Raw genomic sequence first — 19,491 nt, forward strand, 5'->3', positions numbered from 1 at the left:
AACAGATTCCACCAGAAAGCTTTACTGTGGTAAGATAGCGGCCTATGGTGACGTTCTAGACGCCGCCATAGGGCATCTAGTTAATATATATATATCTAGGGTGACCAGATTTGAGTTTGTGAAAAAGAGGACACTTCGTCGCGGGGGGGGGGCGAGGCGAAAACATGGGTATTTTTTCTTTAGTTCGTCCGTGAACTTACATTTACGTTTAGGCATGGCTGCAGATGTAATGTGCTGTTGTAAACAGAGTGGAAGCGGCAAGGTGCTCAATGTTGCCAGATTGGAAATGGCAAAGTAACGTACCAAAGGCTCAAAATGGTCGTATTTGGAGGATAATTATCGTGGCTCTGGCAACCCTGAGATCGGTCGCCCAATGACAGACTCTCTCTACAGTCGCTCGCGCAAGAAGGTGGAACGTAAGGGAGATACCATTTCCAGAACTTGGAAGGCCGTAATAACCATAGACATATGGTAATAACTAGTAGGTTATGGGAAAGACCCAGAAACACAAATATGCGACGAGGCAAAAACAAATATGCGACGAGATAATGTCCGAAAACCGGACATTATCATCAATTAATAAAACCCCCCCGGACGCCCCGGACACGACGTAAAAAGTGGACATGTCCGGGGAAAAGAGGACGTTTGGTCAGCCTATATATATCTATCCTCAAAACCACCCGGCAAAGGAGCTGCCGTCAATTGTGTTGTTTTTGTCGTAAACTAGGGTCCGATGGTTAAAAAATAGACAGATATTCCAAGGTATCCTTAAAAGGCAGCTTGGATGTTTTTATTTTCTGCAGTTTAGACTTCTTCTATAACCTATTTTTGAAAGCAAAACACCAATGCCGTGTTCCAATAACCGTACTATCCGTACTTACTAGCCAAATTTTGAGTACGTAGTACGTTCCAATGGGGGATTATCATGCTGATACGTAGTACTTCCGCATTCGGTGATCTTTGTGCACTGTGACATCCGGTGAATCACTCATCACTCTGGCGAACCGATGATGGAGGACCGGCAGTTCACTTTCACGATATCCCTGGTAAATGTACCCAAAGTCACGTTTTCTGACGTTCACAGACTTACTGAACAACACTCCATAACAGCCCGTTCCAAACTGGATAAGGGATAGTTTATTTTTCGAGAAATATATCGACCACGAAGGTGAGTGTCTGCTAGCTAGCTTATGCTAGGTAGGTTGGCTTATGCTAACGTCAGTTTGGTGTCAGCTCAGTCTGGAGGGATGATTAAATGATAAAAGGGATGAAAAATAAGGTAGACTTGTACTTCTTTGGTACACATATGTGTATCTTCAGCAGAAAGTAGCCGCGTTTACATGGCAGATCTATGCCGCATAGATTTCTATGCGGCATAGATCTGTTCCTAAAATGTGTTACGAATGTACTGCATACATGGCAGTAACAAAAGTGTCCGTTATGTCTCTCGCGCACACCTGACACGTCTCTGGACCGGCGGCGACATAATGGATGTCTTATCACTATCGGGGATTTTAAATTTGATTTTGATGAAAGCACAGCAGGAGAGAGCTTTTCTCTGCCTGCTCCTACAATTAAGAAGGAGGAGGACAGCGCAGCAACGTCAATTTCTCGTCAGATCTTTATATTTACCCTATGCTTCGCCGCAAACAAGAGGAATTTGGATGCGAGTCCGCAGCCAAGACTGGTGGGAGAGAATGGTCTTACGGGAATTTAGTGACCAGGAATCCTCGAAGGTCCAATTGCGCACTACTGCAGCTGCCATCTCTCTAAGTTAAGAAGTATTTTAACGTTCAGCCTGCAAAAGTACTAGTAGTAGCGTACTCATTTACAGTTATCTTGGACGTGCGCGGACACTTCATTAATAAACACCCATGTCCCGTCGCTTAGCAACCGGACACGCTTACCGGACTACTTTTACGGAGTGATAACAAAGACGTGAATCAGGCAATAAATCCACTTTCCTTGACAGCGGTGAAGTTCGGTGTGCTTAAAAGTACAGACGGAGCTTAGTGGAATTGCGAACTACTGCGGCTGCTCTAAGTTAAACCCCAATCTATGTGGAATAAGTGTATACATGGCGATTTAAAACGGACTACACCACCTATTCTATTCGGCATAGAATCTATGCCGAACAGATAATTGTATTCCGAATGAGGCGTATACATGACCATTTTCTATGCCGCATAGAAATCTATGCGGCATAGATGTGTCCATGTAAACGCGGCTATAGATGTGTCCATGTAAACGCGGCTAGTGAAATTAATGTGAAATGAACTGAATGAATAAAGGAACTGAAAGAATAAAAGGATTTAATTCATTCCCTTTTTCTGAGTACATCATTTTCTACATTACATATTAACATTATTTTGAATACTTTCAGGATGGACTGACTGGACTTTAAAATAGATTATAGATGAAAGACTTCTCAATCAATTACATACATGTCATTCAATATATACAGTAGCCGCGTTTACATGGCAGATCTATGCCGCATAGATTTCTATGCGGCATAGATCTGTTCCTAAAATGTGTTCCGAATGTACTGTATACATGGCAGTAACAAAAGTGTCCGTTATGTCTCTCACGCACACCTGACACGTCTCTGGACCGGCGGCGACATAATGGATGTCTTATCACAATCGGGGATTTTAAATTTGATTTTAATGAAAGCACAGCAGGAGAGAGCTTTTCTCTGCCTGCTCCTTCAATTAAGAAGGAGGAGCACAGCGCAGCAACGTCAATTTCTCGTCAGATCTTTCTATATACCCTATGCTCCGCCGCAAACAAGAGGAATTTGAATGCGAGTCCGCAGCCAAGACTGGTGGGAGAGAGTGGTCTCACGGGAATTTAGTGACCAGGAATCCTCGAAGGTCCAATTGCGCACTACTGCAGCTGCCATCTCTCTAAGTTAAGAAGTATTTTAACATTCAGCCTGCAAAAGGACTAGTAGTAGCCTACTCATTTACAGTTATCTCGGACGCACGCGGACACCTCATTAATAAACACCCATGTCCCGTCGCTTAGCAACCGGACACGCTTACCGGACTACTTTTACGGAGTGATAACAAAGACGTGAATCAGGCAATAAATCCACTTTCCTTGACAGCGGTGAAGTTCGGTATGCTTAAAAGTACCGACGGAGCTCAGTGAACTACTGCGGCTGCTCTAAGTTAAACCCCAATCTATGTGGAATAAGTGTATACATGGCGATTTAAAACGGACTACACCACCTATTCTATTCGGCATAGAATCTATGCCGAACAGATAATTGTATTCCGAATGAGGCGTATACATGACCATTTTCTATGCCGCATAGAAATCTATGCGGCATAGATGTGTCCATGTAAACGCGGCTAATGTTTTCAGTATACAGAATTACAGCTCCGGAAAAAATGAAGGGACCAAAAATGAAGGGACAAATGTTCAGTGTCTCTCGTTTTAATATTTATATATTATATTTAATATTTATAGGTACATGTTTGAGTAGAAACACTATTCAACAGGGATGTAGTCTTTTAAATGAAGTGGTCCCTGGAAGTTGGTCATCACAGAGCAGACGGTCCACAGCTGGTTGACTGTCCCAGACAAGGTGAGAGGACAGTGCGTTCCCAGATGCGGTATTCCTTAAACATTTGTCTAAATATCTTAATGGTCACATTTGGGTCACAGTTTTAATTTGAAATGTTCATTCCTTTCATGCCTACCTGTCATCTTGAAGGGTGGTATAATCAGCGTTGCTCCACGATCAGCTAGCTAGTGGCTTCTCGATGGTGAAACCCTTGTCTGCCATGCAGCCATCTCCTGGCTCCAGTAAATCCAGCAGTCCACTTCGTTCAGTCAGCTCTCGGTCGGAGATGGAGCCGGTGAGGAGACACAAAAAGACACAAAAGTCACAGCACTACAAGGGGCAATCCCAATCAAGGCCTTAAAGGTTTTGTGTTCTTGTAAGATGAGAAAAACTCTGGGTGAGGGATGATGGATTCTGGCATCGCACCTCGGTGCACTCGACGATTACCCGAAACATCTGGACTGTACTGCACAAATTTGCTTGGCATGGTGTTCTTGACTTTCTGTTTACTCATCCAGATGGGGAGGGAGCCAAGGAGCAGGTAACGGTAGTTGGCCCATGTATAACAACATGGGAGACAGGGCCTTAAAGGCCTAAAAAGGATGTTCTTGTCTGAGACAGAAAATCGGTGAAAAGGCATTTGAACCACTTTCAGCTGCGACAGCTCTCGTCAGCTCCTTGACTGTTTCTTCCAATTGCTGTATGCATGCTGCAGCAGCATCCAGTGCACCTGTATGAGAATTAAAATTAAAAATTAAAACAACTGACTCAGATTTTGGCTGTGACTTGCATATTGGAAGTAGTTTGGACCTCTAAAGACATTGCTTTTTATAGCTCAATATTGCTTTTAAAATTTGCTTTTTATAGCTCAATATTCACCTTTACATTTAATTAAGTAAGATAAAATGCAACATTTGTACTTGTGATGAAGCTTTTCACATTGTGGTTATCTATCTATCTATCTATCTATCTATCTATCTATCTATCTATATATATATATATATATATATATATATATATATATATATATATATATATATATATAGGCTATCTCTATCTATATATTTACTTAAATAATCTGCCATTGCCACTCTCTCACTAGCAGCTTCGGCTGTCGTCCAAAAGCGAAGTACCTTATGTGACGTCATGCAATGCATTGTGGGAGAAATAAGAATCATCGCTAACCTGTGGCTAATAACCACTAATATATCACCTACTTTTCCTTATATTTATTTTTTGTGATACCCTACAACATCAAATACAATGGATAATTGTTTAAATGTTTATTACCAACTAGAAAATTGCCAGAAAATAAAAAAATAAAAACCTGCACCATGCCCTAAAGATCATACACATTCACTGACTGGAAAAAGTACATTTCTCGCTAGAAATGTCATTAGAAACACGTTTAATGGTGATTCTGTCCTAAAATATTGCATTTCCCATTCAGGTAATAAAGATTAATAAAGATCATACACATTCACTTACTGGAGATTATGCAATGAAAAGGTATATTTCTCGCTAGAAATGTTATTAGAAACACGTTTAATGGTGTATCTGTCCTAAAATATTTAATTTCCCATTCAGATAATAAAAACAATTTCACCAAATGCAGCTAGGAGAACGTCTCGCCCCCTGTTGGTGCTATTCCTCCATTCATTTCGAATGGAGAAGAAAGCGTGTTCAGGGTCACGCTTTGGTCAGGCAAAGCGTGACCCTGAACACGCCTTGCGATGTGGACCAACGTATCTATTTCACGCCTTGGCGTGATACGGGTTGGTGTGTGCGCGTGTGTCTGCAGCAGATTTGAGACAAAGAGTGGCAAAAGCCGTGATAAAAGAGATACAACGGAAAACAACCACCATAGTGGGGGACAAAGTGTCCCCATTAATCAGCCAACCGACTGATCAATACGGAGGAAACGGCAACACAGAGCTGATCGGAGGAGTACACTAGGCCTACATAAACCTTCAAACCGAGAAAAAACTAAGATAAGTAGACATACACATCTTTCAAAATAAGCTGCAAAAATGCTAAGATTACATTTCAAGGAGTTTCCAGATATATCTGAGGGAGAGGACAGCTACGACAGACGGGAAAGTTGGTTCGGACTGGAGAGAGGGAAGGAAGGTAGGTAGCAGGTGGAATCGAACTTGGTTCGCCTGTTAACACACTAGCTTCTTAATGCCAGCTCTTCACTCCAGTTTCATGCTCCCTCTTACAGAATATGGCTCCACCTCCAGACAGACAGAATGGATATGAAGATTTTGAGAAGGTGGCTGTAGCAGACCAGTGCTGGCGATTATATTCCTATTCATTCACAAGACAGAAGGGGGAGAGAGAGAGAGAGAGAGAGAGAGAGAGAGAGAGAGAGAGAGAGAGAGAGAGAGAGAGAGAGAGAGAGAGAGGGGGGTGGGGGGGGGGAGAGATGGAGAGAGAGGGGGAGAGGGAGGTAGAGAGAGGGAGGAAGAGAGAGAGGCAGAGAGAAAGAGGGAGGGAGGGAGGGAGAGTGAGCGAGAAAAAGAGGAAGGGAGAGAGAGAGGGAGAGAAAAGGTGGGAGAGTGAGTGAGTGAGAGAGGGAGGGAGAGAGAAGTAGAGAGGTTGAGAGGGAGGGGGAGGGAGAGGGAGGGGGGAGGGAGAGAGAGAGAGGGAGGGAGAGAGAGAGAGAGGGTCGGAGAGAGAGAGAGGGAGAGTGAGAGAGAGGATTCGAGGGAGGGAGAGAGAGGAAAATAAAGTTAAAGCCTTTGGATTGTCTCTCCTCCCACTCCCCTACCTCCGATTCTTATCAGCCTCTCTCATTCCTCCTTCTGCCCCAATACGTCTGTCTTAAAATAGCACCTTCATCTGGTCTCTATTTCTCTGTCCCCTCCCTCTCTTTCCATCTCACTCACTCTCTCACTCTCTCCCTCGTATCACCAGATGGAGAGGGGGCAGTGTGTGTGTGTGTGTGTGTGTGTGTGTGTGTGTGTGTGTGTGTGTGTGTGTGTGTGTGTGTGTGTGTGTGTGTGTGTGTGTGTGTGTGTGTGTGTGTGTGTGTCTGTCGTGTTAGTGGTTGGCCGGCTGGACATCAGTTTGCATCCCGGGCTCCGCTGACTAACCCTGCGTCTGGTAACAAGACGAGTAGTACAAATATAACCTAGAACCAGTACACATCCATCTGGGGCGGGGGGGGTAATCTGATAAATCTAAGCTGACGGCACGTGCGCATCTTGAAACTAGATTATAATATAGAAAGAGAGTTAGCGGCGCCGTAGGAAGGTTAACAGTGAGGAGACGCGACACAGAGGGAGAGAGAACAAGGGAGGGTGTGTGTGTGTGTGTGTGTACCAAGAGAGAGGGAGCGAGACAGTGAAAGTGAAGAGCGAGCGAGAGAGAGAAAGGGAGAGAGCGACAGAGAGAGCGAGAAAGAGACAGAGAGCAAAAGCGTGAGAGCGAGAGAGAGCGAGAGAGAGAGAGAGAGAGAGAGAGAGAGAGAGAGAGAGAGAGAGAGAGAGAGAGAGAGAGAGATACAGAGAGCGGGCGGGAGAGAGCGAGAGCGAGAGAGAGAGCGAGAGAGAGCGCATCTAGTCCACACTCGGATTCATCCCCCTCATAGGTAGAAGCGCGATAGCAGAACACCGTGTTTTAACCATGGAAGGGACGAAACCAGCGCCTGAGTCCACCGCGGAGGAGAGCCAGGAAGAGGGCCAGGAGAGCAGAGGTAGGCCGCCTCACACCCCGGCAGGAGGACACACATTCGGGCCGTTTTTTTTTATTGTTGTACCGCCTGGTTCTCACTCCGTGCCTGCTGAGCGCTTTAACCCCCTGTTAATGGCTTCTCCCTCAGACGCCAGGCGGATCCTCCAGTCGCGCGTCGCTATATTGTGTCGCGCCCCGGGCGCCACACACAATAGCGACGACAGCGCCCTATCACAAATAAATAAAGCGAGTGAACAAAGCACGATTTCCCGATTTGATAGCAATTGTTTCATTTTTACGGGCTGATCACAATCGTTGCCGGTCGACGCGCTCCGCCGCGCGGCTGACGCGCAGCGTGTGGGCGGACGGAGAATTAGAAGAGAGACCATTACGATCAGAGGTGATGGTCGAATCTATTTTATGGAGTATAATAATTCAAAACTTGTGTCCGCGGTTACCTTGATTAGCCTTCAGTACTCCACGCCTCGTGCACGAGCCCACAGCGGGGAGCTCGATGCTCTGCCGTAGCGCGTTTAAGCGACCGACAAACGACGGCTTCCGACGACGACTAATGGTTGCTTCCATAATTTTAACGCTATTTCCTTTAGACCTGTAGCAGCATGTGTGTGTGTGTGTGTGTGTGTGTGTGTGTGTGTGTGTATGTGTGTGTGTGTGTGTGTGTGTGTGTGTGTGTGTGTGTGTGTGTGTGTGTGTGTGTGTGTGTGTGTGTGTGTGTGTGTGTGTTAGACGAGGTGTTCAGCGATAAAGCAACCCAACCACACACCGGGTCTTGGAGGGCGTGTCTTTGTTCGTCCACCCGGGGGTCTGTCTGCACTCGGTTCGGTTTTGAGGTAGACCCAGCCGAGGGATCGGGGGACTGATGAAGACGTCTCTGCTCCGAGACCGGAGACAAAATAAAAGAGAACGGGGCGGGTTGTGTTCGGAGGGGGACATCTCTGTTGTGATTGGACGATTGGATGAAGCAGCCAATCACATCTCCGTTGTGATTGGCTGCGTGCTGCTGTCCGTGTTTCAGAACGACCCCGTGTTGCAGCTGTCCAACACGTCGAGGCTTTTTCTGATTTTATTGTCAGGAAACAGGGGATTTAGCGTTGGTCTGATAGCCGTGGCCTCATTAGCACAATAGCTCCTTAGCCCCTCTTAGATATCAGCCTATTCAGATGGATAATATGTTTTAATTCCTATTTTTTACATTGATATATGATACGTTTAGAAAATGAGGATTGAACTGTGTGTGTGTGTGTGTGTGTGTGTGTGTGTGTGTGTGTGTGTGTGTGTGTGTGTGTGTGTGTGTGTGTGTGTGTGTGTGTGTGTGTGTGTGTGTGTGTGTTAGACGAGGTGTTCAGCGATAAAGCAACCCAACCACACACCGGGTCTTGGAGGGCGTGTCTTTGTTCGTCCACCCGGGGGTCTGTCTGCACTCGGTTCGGTTTTGAGGTAGACCCAGCCGAGGGATCGGGGGACTGATGAAGACGTCTCTGCTCCGAGACCGGAGACAAAATAAAAAAGAACGGGGCGGGTTGTGTTCGGAGGGGGACATTTCTTTTGTGATTGGCTGATTGGTGGGGGACATCTCTGTTGTGATTGGACGATTGGATGACGCAGTCAATCACATCTCCGTTGTGATTGGCTGCGTGCTGCTGTCCGTGTTTCAGAACCACCCCGTGTTGCAGCTGTCCAACCCGTCGAGGCTTTTTCTGATTTTATTGTCAGGAAACAGGGGATTTAGCGTTGGTCTGATAGCCGTGGCCTCATTAGCACAATAGCTCCTTAGCCCCTCTTAGATATCGGCCTATTCAGATGGATAATATGTTTTAATTCCTATTTTTTTCATTGATATATGATACGTTTAGAAAATGAGGATTGAACTATGTGTGTGTGCTCAACACACGAACTAGCAACCTTCCGGTTACCAGCCAACCCACTCTACCTCCTGAGCCACATGCCGCCTCGTGTTAATGCTTTCAGGAGGAGGTTCTGCTGGAAAGTGGTGCTGAATGTGATGTCACAAAACTCAAGACAGAACTGAATCCACCCAATCACGTTCTACCGAGATCATGGGGGGGAAGTTAAAGAGATTGGATTTGGGGATGGCCTATTTGTCAATGCAATCAGACGTAAGTATGTTGTGTGTGTGTGTGTGTGTGTGTGTGTGTGTGTGTGTGTGTGTGTGTGTGTGTGTGTGTGTGTGTGTGTGTGTGTGTGTGTGTGTGTGTGTGGGGATGTAGTTGTTTCAGTTGGACATCTGGAATTTATACATAATCTTATAGCATCTGTTGAGTTTCTTGAGATTTACAATTTGGGCGGGAAGGCCAGAGGCGGAGGTCGATAAGGAGCTTGGGCCGCTCACTGTGTCCCCATGTCATGTCTTCCTGCTGCGTTACAACCGCCCCCGACCAGTTCAAATCAGGCTCACACTGATTTGCCAGGCTCACACTGGCAAATCAGGCTCACAAATCAGGCTCATTGTGAGCCTGATTTGTATCTTTGGATACAAACCTTCGATGTTTTGTTTGGTCCAAATCTGATGATTGGAACTTAAGGTGCGTTTTAGTATTCGCTGCGAACCGACTCGGACCTTGGATGTGACGTCACGCCCACACTTCAAGCGTTTTATTATGTTTCGGTCGTTGGAGAAAAACATGGACGCCACCCGGAAAGCTGAGATACGGACGCAGTAAGGTATTGAGGTAATACGAGTGATTGAAATTGCCATTTAAACCACCAAAGCAGTCCATCACAATATAACATTTCATACTTACAAGTCACACTGGGCGCAGCCATCTTTAATTCTGTCTCGGAATCCTTGCTCGGTCTCCTCTGAGTTCAACCGAGCAAGCAAGTTCGCCGTGCGTCCTCCGACCTCCGAGATGGATGGATAATAAAACGCACCATTTATCTAGCGTGCTGCTAGGTGGACACGCCCACAGGTGATGTCACTAAAACACTGGAAGCAACCGTTTTTTAAAAGGCTTGTTAACGGCTTTTCACACTCACACCTGTTGGCGTAATATCACACCCTTTAAAGTTGTTTAGATGTGGAGAAGATTTTAGGTCTCAGCTTAGCTTAGAGGCAGAGCGGGTTGGCTGGTAACCGGAAGGTTGCTAGTTAGATCCCGGCTCGTCCTAGCTGAGTGTTGAGGTGTCCCCAGGCAAGAACCCTTACCCTGACTGCTTCTGACGAGCTGGCTGTCGCCTTGCATGTTTGACTCTGTAGTCGGTGTGTGAATGTGTGTATGAATGGTTGTCCGTCGCTTTGGATAAAAGCTTCAGCAAAATCCTCTAAATGTTAATGTAATGGGTGCTTTCTCACCTGAGCCGGTTGGTCAGTCTCAATCGAACCCTGTTGCGTTTCCGCCCCCGATACAAGGGTCCGCTTGGCAAGTTCTCAAAGCTCATTTGAGCACTAGTGTGGACCAAACTAAACTAAATCCCAGTCTCGGCCCACTTCCAAGTGAACTCTGGTATGGTCCACTTCAGGTGTGAACGTGATCCATCGGTTCTCTTCTGCAGTATACTGGAAATAATGAACATGCAGCCAGGTAAAAGTTGAATAATAATAATAATAAATAAAATGTATATAGCGCTTAATATGGTACTCTAAGACGCTTATAGAGGATGACTATACAAAGCAATAGCTTGTGGTCACTCACAAATACATTGTCTTTGTTCAGCCATTCAGCAACAGAATGGTGGAAATAGGGTTATTTTTTTATTTGTAGAAACACCAAAGCAAAATTTAAAAGAAGATAGGACCGCAAAAGTTGTTGTTGCTCCAGTATTTTTGTCTGCAACAAGGAAGCATTACGAGTTTCCCTCTGATGAGCTGTCCAATAGACTAGCGACCTGTTCGACAGCGAGATGTGTCTACATTTTTGGGATTGCTTCATAAAGTCCTGTGTGAACACGAACTGAACCAAATGAAAATGCAACACAGCATTATCGGGAGGGCTACGTTTCCCTGCGTGTTTTGTTTCTGCTGCAGCTATGTATTAAAGACCCCAGCTGAATTCATTCATAAATTATGCATCTGTGTTGTGCTAATTAGCAAAGATGAGCGGTCACTTTAGATTTCTAACACTGTTGCCATGACAAAGGCTGTTCAGTGACCGGCAACGACGTACAAGAAATATTAAACACAAAGCAACTGTCACTCTGCAAGCTAACAGCTAACTGTATATTCCTTTGTTTCATAGACAAAATAAAAGCAACAAAATATAACATGATGGCATGATAAATACAACGTTTACTAATGACAGATTCATCATATGATCTCACATAATTACATTGATTAAGCCTTTGACAAAAGAAACGTACGCTGAACAAAAACTTGCAAATGTCAATAACAATTTAGCATAGTCAATACAATAGCATACAAAGCATACAAAACATAGCACAATTTTGCATTATGCTTACTAGCATAGCGGGAAATAGCGTTACGTAGCCAAAAGCATAGAATACCGTTTTCTTACCAAGGTAGAAATAGACAGGGTTGTGTTAACACAAACAATATGTTGTCTCCCTGTTTACGGAGATGCTGTCTCTTTGTGGTGCACTCAGAGCCACTCCTGATTACAATCTGGAAAATGAGCAGGCAAGGCAAGACCAACATTGTCTACAATCATACGGTTACCATAATGTCCATCACTCTCTCACTCAATCTATAACCCGGCAGTAGTTCCCAGCGTCAACGCATGCCAATGGCGATCTATCGTAACTCACAAACACGTCTGTCGGCTCATTAAAATATGATGCAGACATTTTCCCCTGGTGACATTCTGCGGGCTTTGAACTTTGTTTTGGGAAACACTTTCGGAAATCCTTTTTTTTTTATAAATCCAGACTTGCTCCGAGACATCTGCCAAAAAATATCTTCTTACTAAGTCTGTGTGTGTGTGTGTGCACGTGCTCATGTGTAATAAACCGCTATGACTTTGGCTACTGCTCACGTTTAAAGGTACAGTGTGTAGAATTGAGTGGCGTCTGAAAAATTATTATTTTTTAATTAGTTTATAATCCCATGAAATTATGAATTGTTGTGTTTCCGTTCCTCAGCTATGTTTTGGTAACTAGCTCAAAACGTCCCTGTTTTGAGGTAGTTTCCCTGTTCAATAACTAAATGTAGGCTCTTTTAGAGAAAGTTGGTATTCAAAACTAACTCATGGTATCAAAAGCATATCTTTATTCACGTACTGCAGTGCAAGTAAATCTTGGCTTGTAGCACCGACTGTGGTGAATGATCAACGCCTATAACCGATAACGATAATTAGAGTTCTCGAAATATAGTTGACCACTATGGATGCAAGAAGACTGTTTGTGGAAACAATAAATGCTGCTACCGTCACCAAGTCCTACAACTTATTGGGTGTCCATGGTAACTGACAAAGAAACCGGAGCGTGATTGGTTAAACAGATTTATTCACAGGCTATGGCCATACAAATCGACCATGGTGCGATTACAATTAATGTCCCTTTGTGTTTAGTTCCACTCAGATCCATCAGTTGTAATTATAGTTTTATATTTACAGACAAAATACTTACTCATGCCTTTAAGTTCCCAAAGGAACATAGGCCATCGACAAAACCCCTCCATCCTCTCCTGTCTTGGGCCCTCTGCTCCAGTTGAGGCCAGGACAGACCTTCTTTCTTCATTTCCTGTTCTGTGGTTCTTCTCCAGGTGGTTCTCGGTCTGCCTCTCTTCCTCTTGCCCTGTGGGTTCCAGGTTAGGGCTTGCTTCGTGATTGACTTCTGTCTTCTGAGTGTATGGCCTATCCACTTCCATTTCCTCCTCCGGATTTGGGTTTCTATTGTTTCTTGTTTGGTGAGTTCCCACAGGTTGGCGTTTGAGATGGTGTTGGGCCAGTAGATTCCCAGGACGCGTCTGAGGCACCGGTTGGAGAAAGTCTGCAGCTTATTGTGTATGTTAGTGGTGGTCTTCCAGGTTTCAGAGCCATATAGAAGGGTGGACTTGACGTTTGAGTTGAAGATTTGTGGTTTGGTCTTGAGTGACAGGTTTTTCATCTTCCAGATATTGTTGAGCATGTTGAATGTTGCCCTTGCCTTTCCAATTCTGGCTTGGACATCCTCCTCTGTACCACCATCCACAGAAATGATAGTCCCCAAGTATGTGAAGCTGGCTACTTCCTCTAGTTGGTTTTGGTTCATGGTTATGGGAGTGTTGTTGTTGCTGTTAATTCTCATTACTTTGGTTTTTGATGAGTTAGTTAAGACAAAATAACTAAACACAAATCATAAATCGACCAAGGACCCTCATCACGTGACATCTGGCTACTTTATGTGGTCATAGACGATGACAACCTTTTGGAAGCACACAACACAGGCCGGGCCAGGCCCCCCTAGTCGCTTGAAAGGAATTTGTGAGGGGGTGGGGGGCAACATCACTGCTTGTGGCCCCCTCCATTTTACACACTGGACCTTTAGCACACAATAGTTAAAGTTATTCCCAATCTCAGTCCATTTATTTAAGGGTTCAAGTTATGTTCCCAAGAGGACCACTACATAAAATGTCCATGAAAAGTTTATAACCAGGCCATTTTACTAGGGATGCACCGAAATGAAAATTCTTGGCCGAAACCGAAAATGAGGAAACCAAGGCCGAAAACCAAAAACCGAAACACCGAAAGAAATTATTATGACAATTATTAGTACCATTTAGGGTTGCCGCGGTATACGGTATTAGGTTAAAAAGGTTAAAAGTTTGGCAGCTTGTCTTTGCACTGTTTTATTTTTGATGTGTTTTTTCATAAAAAAAAAAATATATACAAACCTAATAGATAGGCTACCTAATAAAGCGTTGGAACACGCAAGACTGGTAACCATAGCAACGGGCCGTTGCTATGGCGGTAAACAAACCCCGCAAAGCCCAATCCCTACGAGAGCACCCCGCGCTACGGCCATCCGGAGGCGCACAGAGCTTTTGGCCGTGATATTATATCTAAAATGATATTATACTATTATATATAGAACGTTATACCGATAATTGGTGCGCTGCCAGACGCTGTCACCGAGTGTGAGAGGAGAGTTGACGGAGAAGATGGCGGTTGACCTAGTTTCAAAGTTTATACCGTTTATACTCGATAATACAACCCTAGTACGATTGCATTTATGGCTATGACTGTGTACTAACTTCGTTAAAATCAAGGCATTTCAAATTTTGCAAATCGCTATACGTGGGTCTTTCTCAGAAACATTGAAAAACGTCCACACCGCAGACATATTGGCGCTTCCAGACAAGCGTGTGCTGGCCGCGCTTTTTGTTTGCGTCATCACAAATTTCTGTTTCGGCCGTGTTGTTTCGGTGATAAAAGTATTTCGGCCGAAGACCGAAAATGCGCATTTGGGCCATTTTCGGCCGAAATTTTTCGGGGGCCGAAAATTCGGTGCATCCATACATTTTATTCAGGTAACGAGCCAGCCACACGCAGCTGGTCAGCTGCACTTCAGCATTCACAGAAGCATTCACTGACTTGTTTTTATCAACTTACAGTCAGTACACAAACATGTGATTAGGGCACATGTTAGGGGTAAGGGGGCATCTCGAAGATGTCTGTGTGTGACCTTTCGAACCCCATAACCTTAAGGCTGGAAATTGAACCCCCTTACCACTATACCCCCATTTTATAAACACACCAGCGTTTACACAAAATCCCGGTTTACATTCTTCCCCAGAGGGATGGAGGGCCCGGGGACGGTGTAGGTCCCAAGCTCACAAAGCCAGTCAAAGTGATGGGCTTGGTTGATGGGTTTGAGGAACTCTGAAGAAGAGGCCTTGATTTGTTTCGTTCAACAGGAGGACATATGAGGTCTCTCCCCACCCTTATTTCCTCCTCTCCACGGCAATGCTGTCTGTTATTCTAATGAGGCTCTTAGAGCGTCACTTGATAGGAGAAGATGATCCCTTATTGATCTCTGACAGGTGATTCAGGATCAGATCTCCTGTGGGCGACGTCTGTTTCACCCCCCCTCCCGCCTTCCTGTCCAGATGCCAGACCTCTTGTGACCTTTCACCTTTGCTCTAGGGCCCCATGAATCACCCTGACACAAACGCATACACACTAATATACATGAGCACACACACACACACACACACACACACACACACACACACACACACACACACACACACATGCACACACTCTAAAACCAGCACTTAATTTCTCGCCCGCTCTGTGTCCTGTGTTTTATAGACTCTCTCTCTCTCTCTCTCTCTCTCTCTCTCTCTCTCTCTCTCTCTCTCTCTCTCTCTCTCTCTCTCTCTCTCTCTCTCGCTCACTCTCTCTCACACACTCACCACACACACCACACAAACCTCTTTGCTCCCTGGCCCCTGGATGTGTGAGTTAGTGGTAGCATCTGAAAGCTGTCAGAGAGAGAAGGAGAGAGAGACATAGAGAGAGAGCTACTCTGTCGCCCTGAGCTGTCGGACTCCATCTGGCTCTAGATTGTGTGTGTGTGTGCATGCATGCGTGCGTGTGTTTGTGTCTCTCTCTCTGGTAGTATAGTTGATGTGTGTGTTAGTGTGTTTATGTGTGTGCGTTGTTGTATATAATACACCTTTGAGTATTTGTGTGTGCTAGTAGGCTGCATTTGCATGTGTGTGCGTGTGTGTGTTTGGGCTGTTTGTTTATGCATCTTCAAATGTGACCAGGGGGCACTGTGTGGGCGTGTGGGTGTGTGAGTGTGTGAGTTCATGTGTGCAGAGAAAGAGAGCTCTATTTTTAATTGCAGCTGTGGGCCGGGCAGGCCTGCCTACTTTACACAACAATATCCTGTGTTTAAACAGCAGGCTATATCTTTCATTTTATAAAAATGTTCATACGCTCAAGTCGCAACCAATGAAATGGACATGCAAGAGTTTCTGTATTACACTTTTTATAGAAGTATAGACTATTTATAATAATAGGAATATCAGGTGCACTGATGCTGCTGACAAGAACATAACTGGTACAAGTACATAAACATTGAGTAGGAAGAAACAAATTATTATGTTCAACGTAAAATAAGCTTTACTTGTAGGCTCTAACCCTTCGTTTTACATTTACAGACAAAATAACTATACACAAATCATAAATCGATCAAGGACCCTCATCACGTGACACTTGGCCACTTTATGCGGTCTTAGACGATGACAACCTTTTGGAAGTACTTACTGGCCCCCACACAACACAGGCCGGGCCAGGCCTGTTGCTTAAAAGGGGTGTGTGAGGGGGGATGCAGTTGTTTGTAGCTCAGGTATTAGGTCTCTCCCAGTCTCCCTTTCTTTCTAAACATGCCTGTTATTGCAGAGTTCTTCAAGGAAAGTTGTCAAATCCGGATATCTTTTTAAGTTACTTTATTTGTTAAAGTATTTCGGTATGGTAACTATGGAGCAAAAGGAGGTGGAAGCGTGTTGAACACGTGCTGAGCGTCTCCCAGCTGATCAAAAACATTAACCCTTTGTCTGCTAACAGCTAGAAGATTCTGACGAGTTTGAGCTCACAGCTGACTATTATGGTCAGATCCACGTGGCCTGTGTAAAATGGGCGGAGCCGGTGTGACGTATTACTCTCGGCTTCCTCACTTGTTTGTGGTGCTGCCTTCTGTGGATGGAGCAGCTATTGCAGCCTTCAGTAAGGTCCTGCTCCCCTTGTGTATATGTATAGTATTTACGGCTTATATGTTTGGTCCTGCTTCCTAGGGGCTATGTGGGGGCAGCTCAGGTTCTTAAAATACGTAACACTGTGAAGATTTAACACAGGTCTCTAAGGTCGCTACGAGCCAGCCTCACAGTAAACAGTTCTCAAAGGACAGAACCTCAGGCTTATGTCGATGTACAGTGGAGTCAACAAAAAATAACCAAGTGGGGGGCAGATTTTCTTTCCCAGCATGCCTTGTTCCTCCAAAAGATGCCAACACCGTTCACGCCCACTGGTTCCCAATCGGCTAGCGGCTAGCTACCTCAAACACATCGTTACCCCGCGATGACAGCTACAAGATGGAGGTTTTGCAGGGCGTGGTCGCATGCAGCGTTTGGACCTCATAGTGATTTGGGTAAGTCATGAGACAAGGTTTAATGATGGGGTTTTCCCTTAGTGTTTCACTTGCTACAGGCTACAATTAGCTTATTATAATTATAACTAGAGTTTTCGCTCGTGCGTTGCGTGCGCTCAACCTCTAGTTGTCATCAAACCCATAGCAATAATGTGGAAACCCCAGTCGATAATGTAACAAATTTCTGAGCGCATAATATAATAACATTTTGCCTATAATTTTACAATGCATAACATTTGTTCACCACAAATTACCCTTAAAAGCAGTGAAAACCTTTTTTTCTTTTAACCATTCAGCGAACAAAAGGCGAACAGGCTGATAATCATTTAGGGGGCCACTCAATGACATGCAGAAGCATCATCAACACGCCCACTGAAGTGGTGTGACTTTCTACTCCTCATTCACATATAAGGTCATTTACATTTCCTTCAGAGAAAATACTACCTCTGGGGTAGTATTATCCAGGAGATTTTCAGGGTACAAATTTCAGGATATGTTGTTCACACAGGTTGTTCACGGCCCATCAGGAGAATATCAGGACTTACACGTGTGTCTTGAAGCAGCTAGTGTGTCAGCATTTGATTACATTATAAATTTAGTCAATTTATGGTAACAGGTGTAATTGTTCAATGGAAAGTGTAGTATACTATGCATGCATATCAATTATTAAATAGCTTTCCCTGTTATTCAGGGCTGAAAAGTGCATTTGTTCTGTGTTATAGGGACACTGTCTCTTTAAGATCACGTGACTTATGTGTTGTGCCGGTCGGTGCGATGTTTGAAAGTAACGGTTTTTATATGACAAAATGAGCGACCCTGGGGCCTGTACCACAAAGCTTGCTTAGAGGGTTAGCGAGGTATGTTGAGCTCAAAGCCTTGGTTAGTTGTACCACGAAAGTCGATCTCTTTTAGCGTCGCTGTATCACCATGGTGACTTATGCTCGCAACCAAACCTGGTCGGGAGCAGTTTTTCGGCTTAGTCTAGCCGGAGATCGGCTACTTAAATCGGCGTGCGCAGCTTCCTAGCCCCTCCTCTGACAATGGCGTCACCATTTGTGGGTCTTCCCGTGGACCTCGGCGCAGTTCTCGTACAGGCGTCTCTCCGGAGACAGAGGGTTTTACGGGACAGAACCGATCCCTTGGCATTGTCTGACGATATTCTGATTTCAGACTTTATTGTCATTGTGCAAACAACGAAATTGGGGTTCTTCATGAGAGATACAGATTCTCATCAGAGGGTGTTCGTTATTTGATCGTCCTTTTGGACCTTATGTAGACAATGCTTACTGTTGCGCATTGTGTCTCCGTGACAGAGTGCTAGAGTGGAGCTAGCGCGTCAGTCTTGAATTTCTGCGCGGGGGGTTCGACTCCCAAGTGACGCGAATGTATGTGAAGCTTATGCATATGGAATACTTATTCACTAAAGCTTATGGAATTATATTTTTGTGCTTATTTCGAACTTGAACCCATATTATCAAGGCCGTGCTGGCACCACATCTATGGGGGTAAAATCCATGATGATAGACCGGCGAATTTGAACCCCGGTCGCTAGCGTTTGGGTCTTATACTAATCCACTACGCTACAGCCGCTACCTCTCAGCGGTTGATAACATGCGATACATTTCTTACATAGGGTGTATTTTAAGTGAATTCCCTAAATGATAGAATAAGCAGGATGGACGTTGCTTATGCATTTTTAAATCATCATCATTCTATTTGGATTAATGGCGAACAATTCTGCATTTGGCATAGTTATTTTATCGACAATATGCAGAATGTTTTCACTTGTATGCATATAGACTGCTTGATCTATCGTAAAGGTGAGAAAAATGATGCAAAAAACGCCCCTTTCAAGTGAACGCGCACTGAACCTAAAGCGGAAAACCTGGTTCAACTAATTGAATCTAAAGTGAGCTTCGTGGTACCATTTAACTCTGATTGCGAGTTGCGGCTCTGTCGAGCCAGGTTTTCCCAAGAAAGCCTGGGTATGTTCAGCGTGGTTTGTGGTATACCAGGCGAGAGTCGCTGCGGTGTGTGTGTTCTTACCTGGGCGCATGTGTCGATGGCGGAGCAGTTTTGTTTACAAACATAACGTCTTCCCTGGGCCCCGTTTCCCGAAAGCATCTTTAGCCTAACGCCTCGTGCCCACTACCTCCGTCCGTTGACTGATC

General features: G+C 44.8%; 1 protein-coding gene and 1 long non-coding RNA gene across 2 annotated transcripts in view; one reads left to right on the forward strand and one right to left on the reverse strand.

Moving 5' to 3' along the window:
• Positions 1-3,430: 3,430 nt before the first annotated feature.
• Positions 3,431-8,120, reverse strand: LOC130381251 (uncharacterized). The gene is made up of 3 exons (XR_008895366.1): positions 8,034-8,120; positions 3,708-4,301; positions 3,431-3,626 (listed from the first exon to the last, which is right to left on the reverse strand). It is a non-coding gene; the product is annotated as an uncharacterized LOC130381251 (long non-coding RNA).
• Positions 7,193-19,491, forward strand: part of gpm6ba (glycoprotein M6Ba) — a 35,540-nt gene continuing 23,241 nt past the window's right edge. The window contains exon 1 of the mRNA XM_056588738.1: positions 7,193-7,271. Coding sequence (XP_056444713.1) covers positions 7,202-7,271 — 70 coding nt within the window. The 5' untranslated portion in view covers positions 7,193-7,201. The remainder of the gene's footprint in view (positions 7,272-19,491) is intronic.

The sequence above is a fragment of the Gadus chalcogrammus genome, chromosome 4 (assembly GCF_026213295.1).
Source record: "Gadus chalcogrammus isolate NIFS_2021 chromosome 4, NIFS_Gcha_1.0, whole genome shotgun sequence".
NCBI lineage: Eukaryota > Metazoa > Chordata > Actinopteri > Gadiformes > Gadidae > Gadus > Gadus chalcogrammus.